This window comes from Plodia interpunctella, chromosome 11 (assembly GCF_027563975.2).
Source record: "Plodia interpunctella isolate USDA-ARS_2022_Savannah chromosome 11, ilPloInte3.2, whole genome shotgun sequence".
Taxonomy (NCBI): domain Eukaryota; kingdom Metazoa; phylum Arthropoda; class Insecta; order Lepidoptera; family Pyralidae; genus Plodia; species Plodia interpunctella.
In genome coordinates, this window is record NC_071304.1 from 9824419 (window position 1) to 9850179 (window position 25761).

The following is a 25761-nucleotide window of genomic DNA, read 5'->3' on the forward strand; positions in this document are numbered from 1 at the left end:
AAAATTGTAATGACAGCGCGACCGCAGCAGTCGAAACTCGCAAAAAGCAAGGGGAATTCAATTAAACACATGAACTTATAAAAATACAAATTTAATAATAAATATTAAATACAATCTGATATGATGAACACCAAGACAAACGGTTACTTCCTGTCCCCACCACCACTACTCACGTACTCCTTACTTGTTGTTCTCGTTGGTAGATTATCTGTAAACAAAGATAAACTAGAGACTTGCTTCGGCATATCTATCGTTTCGCTCATGCAAGAGAGAAAAACGCATATTAGAAACTTCTCACGGGCACGTAGTCTAAAGCAGACTTCACACTACACACACACATATGTGGAGCCAGCATTAAACCAGTTTACCTTCCGGCCTCGGCGGCCTGCAGCACGACCTTCCTGAACTGCGAGCAGTTTTGGGCGTGGACTTGTTGGACCCAGGCTTGCCCGCGACCTCGCACGGACAGCACGAGTGCACGCTGCTGCGGGTCGTGTCCATCGCCTCAATCTTCTCCTCCTGGATACAGCAACATTCATCATTGTCGAAAGAGATCCGAGCTGACAATATCAGCCTACCCATATCCCACTTTATGCGGAGTCGGTACAGTACAACTGATGTTATTCGATTCAAAGAAATAATAGCAATTCATATTGTACCTACATCTGTTCTCTTAGCCAACTATATATAGGTTATAAATCGGTAGGTACAATATGAACCCTGTCAGGTATTATGGAATATCGAAGAGAGTAAACGTTGAGCTTTTACGATTTATTTTATGAAAACAACAACCTGTTATCCTGTCTAACGCACTCCGTCCAACTTTACTTCGGCCTTCTTTTCCCATTTAATTTAAAGTAACCCTTCAATTCCGGCCTGATCCTGGCAGAGCTGACATGGCCACATGTCAACAAATGTCTGGCTATGCCGCTCCCGCCTGGCCCTGGCAGAAGGAGCAAACCCGAGAAGTGTTGGCTTGGCTTGATGTCGTCAGGGATGATATGCGTGCCAATGTTCTGATAACTAAGGATGCCGTCGAGCGTGCGAAGTGGAGACGAAAATGAAGGAAAGCAGACTCTGGGCTCCGACGTTCAGCGGTTGAGGAAACAACCGGGAAAACGCTCAGACGAGAGAGAGATGGCGGCCTCAAAAAAGTCATAGAGGTTTTTTATATTACCATTGAGTGCGTTTGAACTCAATTTAGCCTGATGGAAAGCAAAGATGAGGTCTAGGGTGCTTCAAGATGCCTAAAATATAGGATTCGGGAATTCTCTTACAGCATCAAAGTGTGCAAGCATCCCCGACACAAAAAGAGGTGTGTTCTAAGTTTAACGTGTCTATTTTTATTTTATACTAAGTAGTGTATCTGTGGCATCGTAGGTCCCAAACGGATGAACCGATTTTTGTTTAGTTTATTTTTTTTGGGTCATAGATAACTTTATCCCGAGTGTTCTTAGCCATGTTTCATGAAAATCGGTTCAGCCGTTCAAAAGTTGTAGCGAAATAAATATTGAAAGTCGGGGGTTTTTTTTATTTGTCTAACAAATAAACTTGTCATTTAAATAAACATTTTTTATTACTGAATAAAATGTTACCTTTATCTTGGAAGGCGCAGAAGGTATCTTGTACTGGCGATCGCCGCCAGCCTTTTGCGTGGGTTTGTCGCTGAGCGGCAGCTTGAGCTCCTCCTCCAGGGTCTTCGGTGACTCGGGCACCACTTTCCCCTTCGCTGACGGCGGCGCTTCCTTCTTGTATTGCTGTTTGTAGACGAAATTAGAACAACTAGGTACCCTATTCATCTTGGAGTGAGACATGACTGAGACAAAAAATAATTATTTCTCTTTATTCCTTGTCAATTTTGTTCTTCTATTAAATTAATCAAAAATTTTAGTTGTTGTTGTCGTCGCTTACTTAAATTTTTTTATCTTGTTTATTTCTAGTTTTTTTTTGTTTAGGTATCTTTTGTATCAGTCCAAGTTGAATAGAGTAGATATACCTAGGTAAGTATTATACTCTGCCCAAAAATGTTGTCAAGTATTGATCCTTCAATAAAACAAACAAGAAAAATCGTCAAATTGAGTACCACGGTTTCTGGAATAAATTATCTAAATAATAGTGAAAACTGCATCAAAGTTTGTTCCGTGGAACAGAAAGCTTCGCAGAAGTCGATTTTGTTTTATACAAATTTAAGTAATGACTAGTGGCCCGTCCCGGCTTCGTTTGTTCCGGATAAAATCATAACAAAAAAATACCCTACCTATGTCACTCCTTAAGGTTTCGTCATCTCTGTGCCAAATGCAATAGTCCGTTCAGTAGCTTTAGTGTTTATTCTTTACAAACAAAAATACAAATGTTTTCTCTAGTTTGTAGCTTTATTGCAAACAATATATATAGGTACTAAAATTAGTAACTATAAATTAGTAGGTAATATCAAAATCAAATCATTTATTCAGAAATTAGGTCTTCACAGGCACTTTTTCACGTCATATTCTAAATTAAATGATGTTTACCAAAGCTACAAACTACTAGCATTTCGGAACGACCACTGCTGAGAAGAAATGCCGAAAGAAACTCATTCAAACATTGTTGGTCCCTATTATGCCAGAAGGGCTTACCATTTTTTAAATATAAATTTAATAAAGTACTTGGTCAAAATAATAATAATAATAGTTATTTATTTTAGGTAAAAACCCATACATTTGTACATTTACATATGTAAAATAAATACAATGTAATTATCTAAATGAAATAAAGTAAAAATAAAGCCACAAGGCGTATTTTCAGTCTTAAGTACAATAATATTTTTTTGTTAATTACAAAAATAATATCGTTTGCAATAAAGCTACAAACTAGAAAAAGTATTTGTATTTTTGTCTGTAAAGTAAACAAACTACAAGGTGTCAGCGTGACGAACCTCTGGCATCTTCCAGACGATGACGCTGCCGGCGGCGCACGCGCTCACGATGTGGCGCGCGTCCGGGCTGAAGCGGCAGCACGTCACCGCGCCCGCGTGCCCCAGCCCCATGTGTGTGTATATGCCTTCCTGATACCGCCACAGCTGAAGCGTTATTTATTTTTTCACTTGATGTTGCCCGGGGCTTTGCTCCCGTGGGAATTTTGAGATAAAATATAGCCTATAGCAATCTTGGAATTTTTGAAATCAGTTCGGTAGTTTCGAACATTTAAAGTCACAAACTCTTACCTACCTCTTTATACTTAATAATAGTAGGTATGGATTAATAGACAGCAGCAACAAATTGAATGAAACAAAGTAAGGAAGGTCAAAGAAGAGCATTCGGCCAGATATGGTCTAAGCAGGACGTTTTTCTCCTTGGCCCTTCAGGTATTTGGAGCAGGCTTCGGCCCTTTAGCTGTCACGGCAGAAGAGGCAGCTTGTTACCGCGGCCGCGTGTCCCAGTGTCATGTACCTACGTGTAGAACATATAGGTACTTTGGCTTCCTGGTACCGCCACAGCTGAAGAATAATTTATTTATATACTATCCTTTACCCACAGCTTTGCCCGTGTGAAATTCCCATGGGAACAGTGGCTTAAGGCCATCTTCGTACTCCCAGCTGTATATAAAAAGATTGGATAAGTAGATATAGCGTGAGGAGGTAACAAATAAACGAACTTATTTTCAGGCAGGATTCAATATCAGACAGCAGCAATAAAGATTAAAATACTCTCACTATGTTCGTTCATTGAATGAGTGACCAAAAATGTATTATCTTGAGCTCCTCTGTGCTTCAGAAGGCAAGCCGCCAACCCACAACAGGCCCGTGTGGTGTGTCATGGCCCATACTTCTTCTCCATCCACAAGGAAGGCCAGCGCCAGCAGTGGGGACATTTAAATGGCTGTTGATCATCTGATATTGATAACAAAATTACCTTGACCATTTGATCGTTGCCTCCCGTGACAAATAACGAACCATCCTGAGTTATGTCCAGCCCATTTATGGCGCCCACCTTACTGGCCTCTAACTAAAACATTAAAATTGTATGATTATTTAAGAATTAAGAGCACTAGTCCCAGACAGATTGGGGCGCGGCTTCAATTCCCGTTCGATTCCAGAATTTTTTCATTTCATTATTATTTACAAAAGATTATAAGAATCGTCAACTTTGCTGACATCGATTTAAGAATGTTTTTCTGTGAAATGATTTCTTTTTTAGTTTTATTAATAAATAAAGTGATCACCTCTCTGGCCAGGTTGCCGCTGCCGGTCTCCCAGTAGGCCACGCGCCGGTCGGTGCCGCCGGTCAGCAGCTGGCAGCCGAGCGGCTCGAAGCAGATACACATGAACAGTGTGTTCGCGTACATCACTTGACGACGGGACAGCGAACTGACACATGACAACGAACAACACATGACACAACAAAAACATACTATATACAGATACATTTATTTTTTTCTCTCAGTACTCACTGCTCTTTCGTCGTTTGTTAGTTCGCACTTCTCACCTTTCTGTTTCCAACCACTCCTATTCCTGGCCAGTTGTTGCCATTCCTTATCTAAGACCGACAGTTCGTCGGACGTTCTTCGGTTTAATTTGCGAACTTATCCCAGCAGCCGGGACCCCAGAAGTCATTATTTTGGTTTATCTTTCCGGCGGCACCATGCGGCTTGCATGCCCCCCAATTCCACAATATTACGTCTTTATCCCGTACGGGATAGACAGAGTTGCAAAACTCGAAGGCCACGTTTAGCTGTTAGGTGGGCTGATTGGTGGAATTGAGATTAAATAGTGAAGTAAAATGAAGTGTTGTAGTGACGTAGTTGCTAGCGAATCGGCTATAAGATTTCAAAAAACACTTTTGTTTGACTTTTACAATCTGCGCGGGAAGAAAAGCAGCTGCTGGCACGTGTTTTCTACGCTCCAAAACCAGCATGAAAGATTCCCGAAGAAGATTTGGTTGACTATTAGTAAAAAATAACAAACATACAATCATACCTATGCCCAATCATGATGAAATGCCATACCTACCAACATACAATCGGCCCAAAGAAGTAAACTTACGAATCGCAGTATTTTAGACCTTTTGAGAAATTCTTTGTTACTATTTGAGTAGTTAGGTACTAATAAAAGATTGTCCTTCGTCACAACTAGTTGGCAAGAATTAAAAATCAACTTTCCCAACGGGTTGTGAAACTCAGTTTGCAATGGCGAACCGAACGACATTTTTTAAAGTAATTTTGAACCAATAAGTTTTTGAGATACAAATAAAAAACATACATGAGGTCCCAAATGATAGCAGAGCCGTCGGTGCCCGCGCTGACGGCCTCTGTGTCGTTGGGGGACACCTGGATGGCCGACACGGGGCTTTTGTGCTCCTTCAGGACCTTCTTCAGCATCTGCGACTCGGGTTTGATGTCCCATACTCTCACCTTGAAAATATAATTACTAGTTTTACGTCCGCGTTTTCGCCTGCGTAAATTTTCCACGGGAACAGTTATTTTGCCAGGATGAAAGGTAGGTACTTATGTCCTTCTCCACACTTCAATCTACATGTAGGTATGCAAGTATATTGGTTGTGTAGATAGAGCGAGAAGGAATACCTAACAAACAAACTTACTTTCGCATTTATAATATTAGTTGGGATTAGGATAAACCTAAACTACAGGCAAAAGCCAGAGCTACTTGGTCACGACCCTCAGGCATGAGGATACAATTATGATGATATCTCTTTCTAAAGCGATTTGGAATCTCGCTGATGATGTACAGGATTTTATTTATTTTACATCCTTTGCTCCCTAAACAATTTCAGGATCTAAGTAGTTATTATCAATTTGGCCTGGAATTATAAATTTAGTCAAGATTTCCCAGACTACTAAACATAAAAGCATTTTTTGCAAACATCTTATTTTACATTGATTTTACTAATACACCTCGCATATCTCTCAGTGTTTAACATTACATAAGACCAATCTGTAAAGGCTACTTCAATAATAAAAACTAGTGGACATCAAATATAAATGACACACCTGTCCTTCGCAGCCTCCAGATATAAGAGTCCGTCCATCTTTAGTCATGTCCAGCGCAGATGTGCCCTTGTTGTGAGTGTTGAAGATACAGTACATCAGCCTACCAGTCAGGGGGGTGAACGCGCGGATATTGCCGTCGTTCCACGCTGGACACATACGAAATAGACATATAATGAATAATAGGGGTCTGAGGTGCGAACCTTGAGGAACACCAGGTAAAGTGAACAGAGAAATTATTACGATAATAAATAATGGAGGGCTTAGGTGTTACTTTTGAGAAAAGGTAAATAGACCAGATTAAGTTCTTCTTGTCCGTCACGGAATCCCATTTTAAATGGGACACAACACTCCTGAACAACTCCTAGCAAGTCTCTAGGAAGTGCCGGTCTATTGACCCGACTCACCGCTGACGATGGATTTGCCGTCGCTCGAGAACAGAACAGCGGAGCACACGAAGTTTGGCACAACAATCCTGAGCAGCTCTTGGCAAGTCTCGAGACACCACACACGGACATCGCCCGACCCGGCTGTGGCGAAAACGCCAGACATTCCTCTGAATAAAAGAAATCTACAAGTTTGCAAGATAAAGTCGGGGATAAATATAACCAATGAAAAAACAGCAATGTATGACGAATTCGCCAAAGTTCGCCAAACACTAAGTACCTGGGGAAAGCGATATCGTTGATGGCACACCGATGGCAGGTGACCACGAGTACGGGCGCGAAGGTGGCCAGGTTGATAGCATATATTTCACTTGAGCGAGTTCCCACCAGGAGGAGACGCTTGTCCCCCTTCTTATTGAAGGACTCCATCAGCTCCATTGAGGTTATCGAACCGGCTAGCTTCGTGGTTTTTAACTGAAATAAATAGTTAAGTATATATGTGACTGATGTGACCCGACGTGGAAAAGGTCTGTAAAGGCCTAATTTCTAAATAAATGCTTTTGACTTTTGATATTTCGGAACGACCACTGTAGAGAAGAAATGCCAAAAGAAACTCAATTAAACAGTGTTGTGCATTTAAACATTTAAATCCTGTTGGTCCCTATCTTGCCAGAACAAAACTGCTTATCATGATGATTTTTTGTACAATTTTTCCCTAATAATAAAACAAAGTACACATAAAATACGTGGTCCATAAGAATAGCCAGAATCCCAGCAGTGGGGACATTAAAATGGTTTGATATCATGCTGTAAATTACGATAATTACAGCTTTGAAGTGGGGCCTGCAAGGATCCAGGATCTTCCCCTTGGGGAACTCTCCGGTCCAGTTGATCTCGTCCAGGATGTCGATAGTGCCGTCTCCGCCGCCCACGATCAGGCACCCATCGTCCATGATCAGGATTGCTTCGATACCTGCACGTAACATGAACAAACCACCATATATGAAAGAATTGTATAATTCACAAAGAGGATTGACGTCAGACAGGTGGCTAGTTGTAAAATCAGAGGTGAACCTTTAAAATTTTAAGGATTTTTTGTACACGCTGGCCTCGGGCTTTGCGGCATCACAGCTGAATGAAACCAGGAACATGCATGGATGAAAGAGAGAGAAGGAAATGTACTTGTTCTGAAGCGAAGCGCAAGGCCTAAGACTGATCTCGTTAGCGGTGCACTATAGATGCCCTCTGTCCTACCTGAATAAGTCAAAACTGACCTTGGCTATAGCAAATGGCGTCAGGTTTCTTGCCCTTCTTGAAGGGCCCGCACTTGGCGAGACAGCCCAATAGCGCCGGCTTAATGTTTGCCAGCGACGCCGTTGGCTCCGGCGGGTAGTTGATTGAGAACTTGATCATGTCTCCAGTTCTGGAGCAAATGCAAATAATATGGATGGATACCCTGTGCGTTACAAACAATATTAAAAATAAAAATACTTTTATTGTAGAACTCACGTTGTGCCAGCGTAGCCGTAAGTATCATCTTTGCTGACGGCCAGACAACGCACGCTGCGCCTCAACTTGCCAAGAGAAACATCCACCACGTCCAGGTTTTTGCTCTCGGCACGTATGTTCCATATGCGGAGATTGGCTATAAAAAGAAAAAGGTCATATAAACTGGATAGAGAGAACATTATGAAGGTGCATTTACATCAAGCGACCGAATGTTCGTTTATTCTACACCCACTGTGGCTGCCAACCAATGTCGAGCAAGTGGATTGATGTAGATCATTCGATTCCCGCGATTAGTTTGGCAGAAGCAGCCATCCATACCGGTGCATTGTAAGAGTAGTACGTAGCCGCAGATAATAAGATACAGTTCCGCGCCCACCTGTCACAAAGGAGATGAGTAGACTATTCATATCCAGTTTAATACCAGCCAGTGCAGTAGTAAAAGTACTAGGATAATATAAGACACTAATAGTTCCAGTCACAATTACAAAGGAAATCGAGTGGACCATTCATTTAACGTGACTAGCTGCACTTTTGCAAGATTGATGGGATAACACAAGACACTCACAGTCCCCGCCAGTAACAAAGGAGCTGGGCCTTAAATTCAAAGGCGTGAGGGTCATTGCGTCTCCCGTGGTCAGTTTGGTGGCAGCGGCTGTTCCTGTTGCAGCTGCGTTGAAGCAGTCCCAGAGGACAACGCATCCGTCGTCGCGACCACCCAGGGATACCATGTAGCGCTCGTCTGAGGTGAAGGTTAGGGCTTCGACACGCACCTGCGAAGATTTGTTTGATTGGTCGTATTGTGACTTGCAAATTGTAAATGGTATTCGCATCAAATGTTTTCATAAAGTCTCCCCGAAGACCAGCGCCATGGCCTTGTATTTAGCTTAGGTCCTTTTTAAATGAATGTTAATACCTACATTTTAATTCTGTTATAAATGTTTCATGCTCTAACTTTTATTTCTATAATATAAGCTGTAAGTTTCCTGCCTTAGAATAGAACCCAAGCCCCTGTACCACTCGGCATCCTCCCGATGGATGTCGTATGACATGAGGATGAGGCGTCTACGTGGTTCGCAGAGTGTTTCGACCGCTGCGGCTGCGCGGTCATTACAATCCGTCAATTTTCCAGAGGAAGGAATCATTTCCAAAATCTATCATTCATAAAATTGAAATTACTTCAGTAATTAATGTAAAGTCATATAGTAAAACTCATTCTTGTCTTTGTTAAAATTTTAAAAACAGCGCGACCGCAGCGGTCGAAACGCTCTGCGAACCACCGACTAAGCTATATACCTACTTAAAACCTTTATAGCTGGATCAACATAATAGCAATCAGAATACCTGGACAAATTTACCTTATGCAGCTCATGGGTCCCAATCATTATCTTCTTATGGAAATCCCATACTTTGGCCGAAGCCTTGAAGCCTATGTGGTTAATCTGGCCGGAGCCAATGAATGAGCCTTTTGGAGAAATAGCCACAGTCGAAACACTGTTGGTATGCCCGCTGAGGAACGCCATCTTTTTGGACTTCCAGTTCTGGTAAAATATCAAAGAATAGAAATAAGTTTTTTTGTATATTTACTACCAATCAGGCATGTGGCTCACCTGATGGAAAGTGGTCGCCGAAGCCTGTGGACACCTTCAACATCAGGGGGCGTCACACACGGCGCGTTGCCGACTTTGTGGCCTAGGATCTTTTACCACAGTACTTTTGTAATTACACTGCCTCTTTCACCTTACAAACCGGAACACAGACATTTGAGCAATGCTGTATGGAGGCTGAAATAGATAAGAACCATCTCTGTTCTTGTGGTCGGGAAATCTCCAACCTTCCTACCTAGGTTTTAACCCAGGTAAATTGCCAATCCTCCCGTTTCATCCCAAAAACCTGGGAGGAAAAGATGAAATCGTATATAGAGCTTTTATTCAGAAATTTTATTTTACAATCGTATTTCTCACGCATGGCTGAAGGACGACCCTCAGCCACGAAGTCAGTATGTGGAATGAAGCACACACAACGACTCTCTTGGCAATATTAGGTAATGAAATGTTTCGCCATTACCTTCTCCATTTCACACACTAAGTAGGTGATAAATTATGAGTTAAATTACATTGCAGTTTTCCTCTCGACATTTTTCTTCATTGACAGCAAGTGGAGGTCTACGGAAATTACTAAACAGAGTCAGAACCAATCTGACTATACAAACTCATGTGGCACCAGTACGATTCGAACCTTTCAATCACAGACGGACGGTTTTAACCACTAGACCACCACCGCTTCTAGATATACCTAGGTAGTCTATACTATTATTATAAAGAGGTAAGCGTTTGTGGGTTTGTATGTTTGAGGCGGGTAATCTCCGAAACTACCGAACCGATTTCAAAAATTCTTTCAGCATTAGATAGATACATTATCCAATATTGCTATAGGCTATATTTTATCACAAAATTCCCATGGGAGTGAAGCCCCGGGCAACATCTAGTCAAAAATAAATTAGTTATGTACCTACCTGAATGCACACTTTATTGCCCATAGGGTACACCACATGTTCTGCATCTGGGTGGATCTTGAGGCCTTTAATGGCTGATCCTGTGGGGAATCGGAACATAAGAAATTCATGACTCAGGTGCACGGTAAACAGCACATCAAGTTATTAAACAGTTGCACAGTGTTCGTGTACCTAGGTAGCTAGTAATAAGTACCTAAGGGTTGATTGTACTTGGTTGTGTTTCAGATCTCTTTTTACCTTTACGCCTTTCTCTATAAACCTTCACAGTTAAAGCTTTGTCAGCGTAAATGTCAATCTTTTCCATGGAATTAGTAGGTACTCCGGTATCTTTTCCTCCCCGTTCAAACTTCGGGATAATGTCACAAGTAGCGCGGCTTCCAATACAAAAGACTTGGCTGTATGGGCTAGTACCCTTTGCCTCCTCAATAAAACGAGGGAATAAACAAAAAAAAAAGTAGCGCGGCTTCGCCCGCGAGAATTTCCCTATACATACTTCCACAATATTAGGTAATTGGGATATTAGAAAACAATAATTATGTAATTCAGATGTTGATATTGAGCGTGTTGATTAGTTATACTTATGGAACATTGCAGTGTCGATGAAAAACGTAATACTCCATCTTTCTATTCCTATTTTATTTTTGTCCGGACCGTAAACTCAAAATAAAAATCATGGAAACACTCACCATCGAAGCCAATAATAGCGTAGGTTTCCAAATTCTTAACTTCCATGATTACAACTTTATTATTTATTTTATAATATAAACAAATAAGCTATACAAAATAAGCCCTGGAAGCTTGGTGACTGTCTGTTGCCAGGCAACCAATCAACAGGTGTTGACAAATTGTCATTTTCATGTCAGCCAATCATAAAGGGAAAAACTGGGAGTATCATATATTTATATATTGCGCGGGAGGAGTTTCATCAACTTCTTATCGAATGTTATTGATAAAACTGGTGCCAGATCATATTCACGCCGCCTTAAGGGATTTGGCATGACTTTTATCTACCTGCCGACATCTAGTGGCAATACACGCTAATAGACTGTCAGTGTGCTACGACGACCTCGGTGGCGCAGTGGTAAAGTGCTTGCCCCTGAACCGAGAGGTCCAGGGTTCGATCCCCGGTCGGGTCATGATGGAAAATGATCTTTTTCTGATTGGCCCGGATCTTAGATGTATGCGTATTTGTTATAAAATATAGTAACATTGAGTTAGTATCCCATAACACAAGTCTCGAACTTACTTTGGGGCTATCTTAATCTGTGTGATTTGTCCTAATATATTTCAATAGTAGATAGACGATAGTGAAAGTTTTTAGTAATTTAGATTACTTTTTTTATTCATTTGAGTTCGAAGGAACTGTGAAGAATGGCCCCGCAGTGGGATGGAATAGGTTATTTTAACCTGAATGATGAAAAAAATAATGTGATTTTAAAGTCAAATTGTTGAAATAAAACAGGTTTAACTAAAATGGAAATCCATATTAAATTTATATTATTTAAAATTGATTACAAAGTCAATGTCCAAAAATCTGTCATATCATGAAAATTTTAAAACATGGTCCATTTGCACATGCATGATGGCTGTACAAGTTCAGTTATACCAATGAAACTTCTTTATAATGTTTCTTTGGGCATCAGTAAATGTCTTTCTATGCATAGTCTAGTCATCAGCATAACAAACTGGGTAACAGGATAAAGAGTATTTCAACCTCTCCGGCCACACACTGTTTCTTGAGGAAGGAATCATTTCCAAAATCAATCATTCATAAAATTGACATTACCGCACTACAGGTTAATTATTTTAAAGTCACATAGTAAAAATAATTCTTGTCTTAGTGAAAAGAAATTTAAAGATAGCTACTAAAACTAATTTTTGTCTTAGTGAACATTTGAAGATTGTAATGACAGCATGGCCACATTGAATGAAACACTCTGAGAACTCCTTTATTTTCTCAGCGGTATAGTTGTATACCCACCACACCACCAGTGGTGCAAGTGATATAGTAGGTCCACAATGCTAATCTTTATTACAAAACATGTAAATGACAGACATAAAGCCTAGGGCTTTTTCTATCAGTCAACCAACAAGAGTGATGTAGAGAAAGTAACGGGAAGAGCAAATTTAAAGAACTTATCATACTGTTGACTTATTATGCATATTTTTAATTAATAATTTTAACAATTTATGCATCCAATATACACACCTATGCTGATACATAACAAACTCATTACTTTTTAAATGCTAAGAATTTAATGGTAATTTTTAAATCTAATTAATCATTATTTGGGAAACTTAAGGCTTGTTTCCCCACTTTCTGATGATCATATTGTAATATGACAGATAAACTTACAGCTAGATAAATCTGCCTGAAGTTATCCGCCAGTTAGCCCTATCCAACACACTATGTTACTTGCTATCAGATATATATTCATCCAGTGAAACAACCTCCTGAACTTGCACTTTATGAACTACTAATGTTCATATAACAATGTATGTCAGTTACATCATGCCATTTCATAAATATATATACTATGAAAAATAATACCACCAAAGGTAGGTTTTAAAGTAATTATAGTCATTCACTTTAGCAAACATCTTCGTCTTATTAACTTTGCTTTCTCGTCAATCTGCGCTTTGGACGTCTCGGCCATTTGTTTTATTTCATTTATCATGTACTGCTTCACCACCGACAAGTATTCTGAGAGCTGGAACAAAAATAACAACTGGGTTATGTACCAATCTTAAATAATGAATATAAAATTGTTGCCAGCCAAATACAGTTGTTTTCGTGGGAATGCCTATTAATTAATATGAAGATTATTCTGATGCATTCATAACATCAGCATGACCGACTAACCTATTTCACATCAATATGTATCTACTTACCAATAACTCATCTTCTTTCTTTCCTAATTGCACGAAAGCACATTTAGCCGCATGGCTCTTGTGTTCCTCCCAAGGATCATCGCTTGCTTCCCACCCATCGAGTTCTTTACCGCATAGAAAACATTTTGCGGCATCGGCATCATCATCTCCAGTAGCGACAGAATAAAAACCTGCTTCAGCCATATTCTGAGCATTGCATTTGTTTTTATCATTGAAAGGCCACTTTTTGAAAGTTTTCGCCCTTTCTGTCGTTAAAAATAATTGGCGATTCACGACATTTTCCATTTTTAACAATATTTCTTTAAACTTTCCTCGATTCAGTAGGTAGGTAAATGGATTGTTTGTTTTGACTTTTGATATAAATGACAGTTGTTGAATTCGTTCGAGTACAAAAATTTAAACAACGCGTTTTGTTAACAATAAAATAATTAAAAAACCCAATACAGCTACAAATCTTTACTTTTTGTATATTTTATGTATACCTAACAAAAATATATTTTAAAATATCTATATAATATAAATAGTAGTATTTACCTAGTAGTTAGGTACATAAAAAGTAAAAATGATTTCAATGCAATAAATATTTTTCCCGAAAAACAGATCAGAACAAAACGCAGCAGAGTTGACAGTGAAATTGAATGAACTGAGTAAGAATGAACTGCTATAAAGTGTAACCAGAATTTAAAATTTAACATCGAATACAGTAAGTTTTATTGCCTTGTCCAAATCAAGAGCAAATCACAAATCACCATCACAAGTTGTGATAGTGATTTGTGATTCACGACACAACTAATATTAATAAATTTTTACAATTAACTATTTATTAATTGCTACTTCTATAAATCACATCAAATTTTAATTGTAGGCTGTACAATTAGAATTGTTAGTATATTTCATCAAATCACAATCAAAATTTGTTCAACACTTCATCCATGTAAATTTTAAACGGGAGCGCCCACCATCTTCGTACGTAATATGTACTTCTTTGCTCTTAACATTGTGTATTTATCTTCAAGATAATAGGTTGTGTAAATAAAACGAGGTAACAAATAAACGCTTTAAAAAAACATATTATTATTATGATTAGTTGGGGAAGACGACGACGATTATGAATGGATTATTTTGGTATTACTATGGCAACATTTTGTTAAAATTTGTTCATTCAAAGCATTTAACCAATCGTAATCAAGAATGCGCTGACATTCCATTGGATATCGTACCAAGACCAATCAAATCCAATCAACATTGAATCCATTGAAATGTAACTCATTCATTCAACAACAGAGCAAAAGAAAGATATTCCTGAAATTTATTCGCGGTGATAATTTGATTTTGTTTGTGTACCTTCGTAAGAGTAAACTAAACGTCTGTCTACATCTTATAGAAATATAGTAAAAGCTATATATTAGTGCGTGAAGTCTAGTAGTAAGCGATATTCCGAAGCAATATAAAAACGAAGCTAAGTGCCTTGTACGTTTAGCAGTCTTTTGTTACTTTTAACAATCTTGTAAGATTTGTTTTCATTGAGTGTTTTGTGTCTTCACGCGGGTCTTGCAATGGTCCGAGCTGTTTTCTAGCATTGTCCAGTTTTATACAGCATTTTGGTAAGTACACAAGTAATATTTTTTTTATATATTCTATTTTCACATGTTTACAGTAGGTAGTGAAAATGAGTCTTGGTCTTGCATACATTTGTCTATTAGCATTCAAATTTGCATATTTTCATACTTTAATCAGTATTACACCTCTAGTTTGATAAAAGTAATACAATATTTTACCTAATCTGCATAACTTTTTTAGATGTTATAAATATATATACATTTTCACTTGTCTCATAAATAAAAGAAAGTTCATTTCATAGTTAGTTCATCAAGAAACATTTAAAGGAGATTATATTTTTAAAGAGTAAAAGTAATGTCACATACGGGTCATTATACAGTATTTGTATTTGGACGGCCCATCAGAAATATTCCACAAAAAGAATTAATTTATTATGTTATATCTTAAAAGTAACTCATAAACTTGTGTTTTATTTAGACCGCATCTGTTAATTATGCTAACTATATACTTTGCTAACACTTCAGACTAAAAACAATCAAAAATTTAAAAAATGTATACTTCCCTGGCATGCCCCGTTGTCTAATATTAATAAACTTTTAACCTTATACTTTTTTTTGAAATCCTAGAATTATATTTCTCGAATAATTAAACAACTAAATAAACAATGAAACATAATTTCATTCAATAAAGGCAAAAAAGAAATTATCAATGTATAAATAATAACAAAGTTTTCAGGCCCAGTAAAGTAGTGTCACCTCCACCTGGCAAACTTTTGTCAAAATTGGCGGCCGAAAATTGAGAATAACGACGATAATAACTATGGCAGCCTGGAATCTAAACAAGTGAACATAACAACAAACCAATCGCAAAGGCGGATTTTCAAATAAGCGTTGCATTAGCAACTGATACTGCGTCGTTGAGGGTGTTTGTGCCAGTTGATGCAGTATTTACCCTGGGAAGTGGTATTTCATTATATTTCATTGTTACTTAGATTTTTATTTATAAAATACAATAATTATTGTGAGCACAGGCATCAGATTGCATGAAAATATGGAAGAACATATATTTTAAACTGTGTTGTGAGGTTATTCCCGATTTTGTCACTATTCTGGCGCCACTCCCCTGGCATTTTGAACACCAGGGGAAATACATTAAATCCAGGGAAGTGACTAAAAATGTAACTTATTATTGTTTGGGTTTTTAAAACAATAAAAACGAGATCCTATTACTAAGACTATGCTGTCTATCAGTCTGTCCGTCTGTCACCAGGCTATATCTCAGGAACTGTGATAGCTAAACAGTTGAAATTTTCACAGATTGTGTATTTCTGTTTCCGCATACCTGAAGGGTAAAAACGAGACCCTTTTAATAAGACATCGCAGTGTGTCTGTCTGATTGTTTATTTGTCTGACACGAGGTTGTATCTCAGAAATTATGATAGCTTTGAAATTTTCAAAGATGCTGTATTTCTGTTGCCTCTATAACAACAAATACTAAAAACATAATAAAATTATTCCCATATAACAAAGGTGACTTTTTGCCGTTTTTGATACATAAGCAAAGTCCTTGGTGCGCGAGTCCAATTGGCTGATTTTTTATATGTACACAAATATCAATAGCAAGAACTGAAATAAAGAATATTTTGTTTCAGTTCTCGCTTGTGTACATAAGCAAGAATCATGGCTAAAATTAAAAATAAGCAAACGAGAGAAGAAAGACTGAAAGGTTGCGCAAAGGTTGAACAATTAAATTAAAGAAAGAAAAACTGCAATGTCGAAGAAAGAAGGAAAAGGGACAAATAAAAAGAATTAATGATATGACTGAGAGGGAACAACGAACTATTAGAAAAGTATGACGAGAGAAAACTAAAAAGTACAGAGATCGTTTAAAATTACAGTCTATCGTGTGACGCTGCCTTCATCTGACAATGATGAACATGCTGGAACTTTTCCTGAATTATTCATATTCATATTAAGTACAAAATAATGTTGCACGAAATAATTAAATAGTGTGATTGTGAGCAAAGGTGAAGAAGTATCAAAAGAAGTTAAGGCGTGTAAACAGGCAGAAAATGACCCTTAACACGATTGTTGCCAATGTGCTGAAAAATATAAATTTGATATTTTTTGTTAATTTGTTTGTAACCACATCTCATGTTCGGACTCATAGTATTTATTAATATAATAAACAAGACTAAATAACAATTTACATTTTATTTCACATATAAATTTACTTTTTGTCACTACCCTGACCATCATGTCACTCCCATGACTGAACATTTTCCCTTAAAAAATAATATGAGACTTAAAAAAACTTTAAAATATATATTAATCTTCTGGCCCAGAACATTACACATTGCATAGTTTTACGCACTGAAAATACCAATACCGTATAATGACCCATATCTTGAATTAAATCTGACACCAGTGTTAACAATAACGCCAATGGCACATCATTAAAAAAATATTACATATACAAGGTAATTACAAGAGAATACGACATTCAACCACAGCTAATTTACTCTACACAAGCTCGCTATCATCATCTTCTTGACGCTGCAATATTATGTTTTTATAAAAAATATAATTAATCACTAAACCCCGAACTGAGCTTACACATGAGTTTAGCCAGCTACACTTTGTTGTAGCCAGTCTTCATTGGTTAAATCCTAGATGTTTATCTTTAGGTAAACCATATAGGCCAAAACTGGATGGAGTTGGTTTGAGATGGTTAAACAGACATATATCTAAGATTGAATTAATTCAATTTTAGACCTGACATGAATACTAGTACCTAAATAAATATGAGTGCATACAATTTTTGACCTTATTGACCTAATTGTTCAATTTATTTTACTTACTTTTAGATGAAGTGGTGTTAATAGTGTCAATGAAATAACTGCACTACACTTTAGATGTTCTTGTCATTAAGAATGTGAGGTAGCCATTGTATATGGTTTGGTTTCCACTGTTGAGTTCCTACATAACTTACACCTGCAAAAACGAAAAATTGTTATAATGAGTTTTTATAGGTATAATAATGTATTTTTGGTGTTACATATAGTCCCCAAAAAAAATTCATCCATTTGTGATCGAGTAATATGGAAAATATACGAACAAGTAGGGCATACCTGGATGAAATAAAAGAGAAGGCAGAGCTCGTGTCGTATAGGGAGGTGAAATCGGTGGCTGAGGACAGAATTAGATGGAAAATCCACCAACAAGAACAAAGTTCTTAAATTAATTGATGATGAATATGGAAAATTTTAAATCTTGTTTAATGGGCTTCATTCCAGCTACTTCTAAAGCCGCTTTTTTTACTACCTTTTAAAACAGTTTAATGTAAATTAAATAAAATATGGCTCAGTATTTTTTTTTGTTGATCTATGAAATATATCGACATATAGTATCTCGTTCATATTCGCGTCAGCTGTTCGCAAAATGCGCACTTGGCGTGTAGTTATAATTTTATTTTTAGATATTTTTAGCGTGACCAGACCGCGTGCAGACTGTGTAAGAGGTGACAGTTATTTATGATAAAATCTTTAATATAAAAACTTTCTGTCAACCCAATATTATGTAGCTACGGGCTAATACCCAGAAATCTAAATTTCATATTTGCAACCGTGATTAAAGGCTATAAAGTAGACAACACGCATGTGACACCATTGGTAGGCTACGGTGACCACTTACCATAAGGTGGAGCTCATGCCTGCTTGGTAGTATAAAAAAACTCTATGCCAAAGTTCATCAAACTTTGACATGGAAATACCTAGATTTCTTACATCCATACTCTGATTGTTTTTTTATCATGGCTCCTATAATATATATAAGGCTCCTGTCACATAGATATGTACCTAACATATCTATGTGATAGGAGCCTTAATACCTATAATGGAAGCTTTTGTCGGCAGCAAGGAATTTATTGATTTAAAGATTTGAGTTTTTTAAAGATTTTGGTCTTCAGTTTCTTAAAAAATCTGATAAATTAAATATTTTAAATTTTTGTAATAGGAATTTTTAAATAAGTTGAATATTCCAAAGATCATTATATTATATTACACACAAACTTACAACACTTTCTCTTACCTCACAATATTAGTGAGGTAGTGTAATGTAGGTATTTATTAAATGAAATCATGCTGCATTTTATATAAACTAGGACCTACTGTTTACAAACAATCATACCTACTTATCATTTCACATCCTAACTTTGTACTACTTGATTCAAACGGCACCTACGTTAACCGCACGCCATGTTCCATGCGAGGCGTGGATCTCTATTGCGCGGTAATAGTGACTAATTTGCAGGGACTTGTGGTATGTTGTGTGCGCTGTTAACTTTACCGCAGTAACAGTATCTGAATGTTGTATATTAATATTTATCTTAGCGTAACTACTGATGACAAATACAGCATAAATGTTTTGTGTACATATTTTGTTTAAAAAAAAAACTCCCTCCTATGTAAAAAAGGTCGTACCTAATTCTCGTGAAAACGTTCATATGCTTGTTCTCCATGTTTTTTTTCGAAGATTTTTAAACAAATTCACAATTAAAGAAGTTCGATCTGTGAACTTTTTGATTGAATTGTATTTTTCATCATGTAGGTTGAACCTTCAGAAGAAACATTTTTCAAAAGGATAAAATTCCACACGAATTAAATTAGCAATAGTATATTAACATAAATCATACATTCATATACTATATCATACCTAATATATTTATTAAAACAACCAGTCAAAAATATAGAATTATTTAATCTCAAAAACTGCGGTATCTGGCTCAATCAATCAGAATTACTTAAAATTTAGACAAAGTTTACACGCGATTTAGTAGTTGTGATAACTTATTAGTTTCGCAATGTACCTACGAAGATTAGTAACATATAAACATAAGTAGAAAAAATAACAGTGTCACGGTTACACTATTGCCGGCTATGCTATGTTTATTGATTTTATATGTTGCTATTGTACGTCCAATATGTTGTAAATGAAACTTTGTCAAACCAGTTTCAGTTGTCGTGAAAAAAAGTCAATACTTTTTAAATCTTTTTTTTTTTAGCTTCAACAAGAACATCCTGAATTAATTCCATTTTCCACAGCCGCCAGTACAATTTGAGGAGAGAGAATAGTGAATCCCACCTCTCTCATCTTGTCAATATTCTAGCGAAACTAGGAATACCAACCAGCGTTGTTGGCGTAATGGTATGCTGTAATATTCAAAAGGAAGGAAACTGCAAGAAAGAAGGAAAATTCAAATCATGTTGTGCATATAATTGTTAAATAGTACTCGTATGTGATGCACGAAAGTGTTGTGAACAAAATCAGTATTGCAAATTACTTCATATATGAATAAGCGATCGTGTTTCAAGAATGATCGCGATATTCGACAATCGAATGATGGAAGCGACAGGAATTATATAGGGCAATAGCCCTAAGCTACATAAATCTCAAAGACACAACGAAATCGTTCTAAAAATTCTTATGGACCTAAAAATTCTTACATACAACGTTTATTCTTTCAAAAAAGTCAACGATTTTTTCGTGTATTTTGCTTGACAAAATACAGAAAGTTCTACAGTGTTAAAGAGATTAACGTTTCACAAATAAACCACAATCCACTTAATTTTGAATTACGTGGATTTGTAATTCAAAATTTTGTTAATTCTGTACGATGTTGAACAGAAATTCGGGACACGAACCGTTCTCGCTTTGTGATGCAAATGACGGGCAATTGTTCTCAATTGGTGTATTTTCAGTATCGCCAGGTGAAATTAAGAACATCACTAGCATATGCGTAGACACTGAGGTGTGTGGTTCCTGCCCTAGAATAGAACCACTCCATATCCACCCGTGGATGTCGTACGAGGCACCTAAAGGACACTTATGTGACGATCCGCACAAAAAGGTACTAGTAGGTATTAAAGACGGATCTAGAATCTAGAAGAGTTCCTTTCAAGTTCCTTTATTGTGCTGATTACAGAAAAAATATATTTCGTAATACTTTTTTGCAACAGACATCCAAAGTTGAAAAAACAACTAGTTTCGAGAAAATGGACCTTGAAAGTCTAGTCTACAAAAACAATGTTCTACTCGTTTGTCACGTGGAACATTATTTATTCATATAGTTTACTTATGCATCCAACGCATCACTAACATAACCGATACTATACTGCCACTATAAAAATAGTAATAAACTTCAAAAGCTGGGATTGGGAATTTCATGGGATTGATTGGGAAATTCAAGGAAAATACTCGGGAATTTGCGAGACCGTTTCATTCTCGGAATTTTCGGGAACGACACATCGCTAGTTTTGGTGCAAAAAATTATAGTCACGGACGGAAGGTAACTTTTACTTGTAAATGAATGGAGTCTTGTATCATGCACAGTTGTGATGGTCCATCATTACCAGTTTAACTTGCAGTGGATCAGCAAAAGCGTTTAGCTAGCATTATATCGAATAACAAAGAAGGCAATAATTGTATTATGAAAGCCACCAAGAACAATGTTTTTAAATAAAATGATAATGATTTATCAGTTAGTGTATTGATTGCCGGCATTCCACATAGTGACTACGTTGGAATACGTCTACGAAGACTTCCAGTCGATTCCGAACATGATTTCGTGCAGAGTTACGGTGGAGAGTGTTATTTTTGTAACGGCATTGAATATAATTAATATTTTTAGAATCTTTGCACAGTATTATAAGATGACATCATTTGTGTGATGGCTTCAGCCGAAATTATTTTATCAGTTAAAGGAAGTCCAGTCGTTAGGAGGTTTCACGGTCCAAATATGTTACATGTTTGTGTGTTACTCCGATACCTTCATGTTATTAAAATGTAGAAAAGTTGATGATGTAGGAGATGTATCTACATCTCCTGAATCATCATCTGAAGATCTCTTCAGTGAGAGTTCCAAGTTAAAATTAGTTTATATTTATATTGTATTATTTTCGGCCTAATCCTTGGTTTCTAATTCATATATCAATAGTGATGTTTTCTTCTTTATGGGTTTATGGCGTTTCAAGAGATTTTAAATAATGCAAACATTTTAATCGCCATTTTCTATCGATTATATTGAACGTGTGGACGGAATTAGAACAGATACATAATTCATTGTGGCTTGAGCTCAGGGAAAATGGGCCAGACGACTATTTCCGCCCAGACAATCCCATCTCGTCTGATAACTATATTGTGAAGTTTGACAAAAAATACCTCAGATGTTACCAAAGTGTGACAGACTACCAAGGTCTAATTTGGAAGAAGTTCATGTTTCAATTTATAGCACAAACTGTTCCATCATTATAGATCTTGGTGTTACAAAATATGTCTCGTTAAGAAATTCTCGTTGGGAATTGATTCCAGATCAATATCCAGGTCAGGCTCCAGAAAACCAGAATAATAATGTTTGTAATAGCAATTGATAGATTGTAAAATTACAACTGCAGGCAGTTTGCGAAATTATAAGCAATCAGTCACTGCGGCAGGCTGTCAAATAAGCTTTTGAAAATGGAAATCGTTGTAATCACTATACTATAGTATATTGAATAATGTGTTTTTTTTACAAATATCCCCTAAAGTGACTTTTCTGAAAAGGTGGAAAACACATCTTTGATGATGAGAAAGTACCTATGGATAGCCAATCTAGGGAATTTTACAACGATCACAATTCAAATTGGTGCGCAAATCAGAATAACACAAATGTTGATGAAATAAACCGTGGGTCTTTAGGGCCAATTGGCCATGATTGTGGCCAATTGATTGATGTCGCTAAGGACAGTCTCTCCTTGTAAACAATTAACTGGTATGTTCTACGTATCAAATTTTGTGGGGATTTCAGTTTTATAAGATACTTACATATAAAACAAAGCCTCTGCGCCTGTGTTCGCGATAAACTCAAATACTATATTGGTTTTTATGCCGTTTTCAGCAATAGATAGTGTTATTCCTGAGGAAGGTTTAGGTGTAGGGTTTATTACGTTTTTACTCGTACCGTACCCGTATCGTACCAGTACCCACTCTGCTGTTTATAAATTAAATGCTACGCACAGCTCAGGTTGCTGATTTAAAAATAAACCAAATACAATTTGTTATAGTACAATTGGTGGTAAACAGTCATTGCGTTTGTATTGTATTCAGTTGTCAATCTTACATTATCTTCATCGTAATCTTATGATTTCGGTTAGATGCAATATGTTTTTTCTCTCAATAAATTTCTATTGCTGTCATACTCTCGTCAACTTCTACATATCCTCCCTCACACACTCCATCCATATTTTTCTTGGTCTTTCTCCGCTTCTGTAATCTTCACGTTCAACATAATTTTCCTATGTTCTTTTTCTCCCATCATAGATAGATTAGACGTAGCTTATAACTTCATAAATATCTTTTGAAATTATGTTCTAATTCGATAAATTTAATGATTAACAAAAGTGGGTGTAGTAGGCCGGAGTATGCCCTTTAAGCTGTCCAATAAAATTGACTCAGGCTTACATAGTCCTTTGTAGGATTGTTGGCCTGAGCACAGTTTGACGGTAGATTAATTAAATTTTCAAGATTTGCCCCTAGTTCCTTTGTTACTATCCGGATAATGTCTTTCAACTTTTCTAAATCAAATTATAATGAAAACAGATTTGTTACGAAAGAACTTGAATACGAATCCTGTCTAATACATATATATCTAAGTTTCGTATTGGCCGAATTGACACTACATCACTGTAGTAATCTATTGGAATGCATAGTCGCATGTTCAGATTTTAAAAAAATATAGAATTCCTTAAGCCAACAAAATTTAAATTATTCATGCTCCCTGACAATTTCGGTTACAATATCTTTTCACTGGAACTAATTCTAGTACGGAGTCGGTATTAATTCAGAAATTGGTCATTCACAAGGCTTTTTTAATCTCATATTCTAAATTTATTCATTTATTTATAAATTAAATGAAGTCTAACAAAGCTCCAAACTGCATGCACACTTAGCAATTCGTATGAGAATACTGAATTTTGACTGAATTTTGGCTATCAAAGGATTAGAAGGATGGAGACATCCTTCCAATCCTTTGATAGCCAAATCCAATGCTATTTATGCCTACGAGTGTAAAATTAAAAACGTCATTTCCACGTGGGATCCCGTGGGAGAGCGCAGTGCAGTGGTCTTATCGATCCTATCCCGTGTCATCCCGGAGCTCGGCAGCTCCAGTTTAGCATAATACGGTGACCTGCCTCAACCTAGTTTTAGGGTTTTTAGGTCCCCTACGCTAGACTTGTTAGGACTTACACTGGACTGAATTTCACTCTACTCACAAGGACGCTCTAAGTGACGTGATCGTTTAAAAACGCTAATTAATTAGTGGCTTTTGTATGTCAGTAATTTGCAAAGACGTTTTAAAATTTATTTTATCAAAATATAATAATAATTACATATTAATAGTTGACTGTCATGTTGTAGATTATACAACATTATAATAAAATTAAATAAATATATTAGGACAAATCACACAGATTGAGCTAGACCCAAAGAAAGTTCAAGACTTGTGTTATGGGATACTAACTCAATGATACTATATTTTATAACAAATACATATATAGATAAACATCCAAGACCCGGGCCAATCAGAAAAAGATCATTTTCCATCATGACCCGACCTGGGATCGAACCCGTGACCTCTCGGTTCAGAAGGAAAACGTGTGAAGCTTGTATATCTTATCTTCGTCTAAGCGTTGTATTTACGATCATTAAAGTAAATAAATGATACAGTATGAAGTCATTATCCTCATAGACAGAGACGAGAGAGGCGAATTTCAAAGGGAACGTTTTCTTATGGTGGATTTATGATTTTGAGAATCATTATGTATGAGTATGAGTTGTGATAAATTATGGTCCATCGCCTATATTCGCTTTATATTCCTACCCTTTGATCGACTCTTGTAATCTGCGCGGGAGAAAAAGTAGCTGGTATTTTCTCTTTAAAATAAAAATTTAAACTTAGAATTAGGAAGTAAAAATTAAAAATGGTAAAAAAACTACTGTCTCTGCTTGTGAGATGGTCAATCGCATTGCATGCAAAATAATACATGCATTTTCTCGGAATAAAAAAAGCAAATGTCTCTTATGACAAACTGTCTACCACGCCACCAGGCTCTCAGAAGCCGCGTGTAGGTAAATTAGTTTAAAGTCCACGTGAACTAAACGGATTACAGTAAGACAAGACGCTTCGTATTTCTGTTATACGGGTCAAACTATTTTCGTCGCGATGGGACAGTTTCAATCGACAGTCGAAGATCGAATCAATAAAATGAAAAGGGTTCATCTCTGAACAGTTCTAAGAACGGAAGATAAGTACTAAAATCCCAACTAATATTATAAATGGGAAAGTAAGTTTGTTTGTTACCTTTTCATGCATTATCTACTGGACCGATTGTTATGAAATTTGGTACACGGGTAGAAAATAACCTAGAAAAATATAGGGTACAGATAGGGTACTTTTTGTCCCGAAATTACCACGGGAGCGAAGCCCCGGGACGCAGCTAGTTCAATATGAAGATATAGTTGATATACTTAAGATAAAACCAATGAAGATCCAAACGTAATCCCTTGATATCCCATTGGTCTTGGGTTCTCCTCTTTCTTTCCTTCCAGAATGTATTATATATACTATTCCCCTTATACCCTGGATCAATATCGTTCACATTATAATTTCGTTTTATTTGTACTCACTTGATTTTTTTATATCTGGATAAAAAACCACTCAACGATAATGTTTATGGTAATGCTACCTAATGATACAAATTTTGGAAATCGGACGTAGTGTTAAATATTTCCATTACACTCTAATCTACAATAATTAACTCTTTATAATATTAATGTGGATAGTGTCGATAGTTTTAATCTCCTAAAATACTCATCTTAACAACCA

The 25761-nt window shown here is 36.8% G+C and overlaps 3 protein-coding genes across 4 annotated transcripts in view; 1 reads left to right on the plus strand and 2 right to left on the minus strand.

Moving 5' to 3' along the window:
* Positions 1-75: 75 nt before the first annotated feature.
* Positions 76-11227, minus strand: LOC128673475 (uncharacterized protein). Of its 2 annotated transcripts, XM_053751338.1 has the most exons (17): positions 11076-11227; positions 10390-10469; positions 9233-9415; positions 8443-8647; positions 7878-8013; positions 7643-7791; positions 7196-7341; positions 6649-6842; positions 6390-6538; positions 5986-6131; positions 5237-5388; positions 4201-4345; positions 3891-3983; positions 2915-3058; positions 1596-1757; positions 369-519; positions 76-208 (listed from the first exon to the last, which is right to left on the minus strand). In XM_053751338.1, exons 1-17 carry the CDS (start codon positions 11119-11121, stop codon positions 144-146), a joined length of 2346 nt encoding a protein of 781 aa, XP_053607313.1. In that variant the 5' UTR covers positions 11122-11227; the 3' UTR covers positions 76-143. The 2 variants fall into 2 exon arrangements, with proteins under 2 accessions (XP_053607313.1, XP_053607314.1); XM_053751339.2 differs by lacking the exons at positions 76-208; positions 369-519; positions 1596-1757; positions 2915-3058 and adding an exon at positions 3093-3475.
* Positions 11228-12974: 1747 nt separating this feature from the next.
* Positions 12975-13464, minus strand: Det (Deterin). Its single transcript, XM_053751877.2, has 2 exons — positions 13282-13464; positions 12975-13100 (listed from the first exon to the last, which is right to left on the minus strand). Exons 1-2 carry the CDS (start codon positions 13462-13464, stop codon positions 12975-12977), a joined length of 309 nt encoding a protein of 102 aa, XP_053607852.2.
* Positions 13465-14531: 1067 nt separating this feature from the next.
* The window catches only part of LOC128673901 (uncharacterized), a 36401-nt gene continuing 25171 nt past the window's right edge, over positions 14532-25761 (plus strand). The window contains exon 1 of the mRNA XM_053752067.1: positions 14532-14885. The gene's annotated coding sequence lies outside the window, so the exon portion shown is untranslated. The remainder of the gene's footprint in view (positions 14886-25761) is intronic.

Bases quoted from the DNA above. Each gene is read 5' to 3' on its own strand.
- LOC128673475 (XM_053751338.1), bottom strand. From the start codon at position 11,121: ATGGAAGTTAAGAATTTGGAAACCTACGCTATTATTGGCTTCGATG. The intron at 7,792-7,877 runs GTGAGTTCTACA...CATTTGCTCCAG, and splicing joins TACGGCTACGCTGGCACAAC to AACTGGAGACATGATCAAGT. The intron at 6,132-6,389 runs GTGAGTCGGGTC...GTATGTGTCCAG, and splicing joins CGGCAAATCCATCGTCAGCG to CGTGGAACGACGGCAATATC.
- Det (XM_053751877.2), bottom strand. From the start codon at position 13,464: ATGGCTGAAGCAGGTTTTTATTCTGTCGCTACTGGAGATGATGATGCC. The intron at 13,101-13,281 runs GTAAGTAGATAC...TTTTTGTTCCAG, and splicing joins AGAAAGAAGATGAGTTATTG to CTCTCAGAATACTTGTCGGT.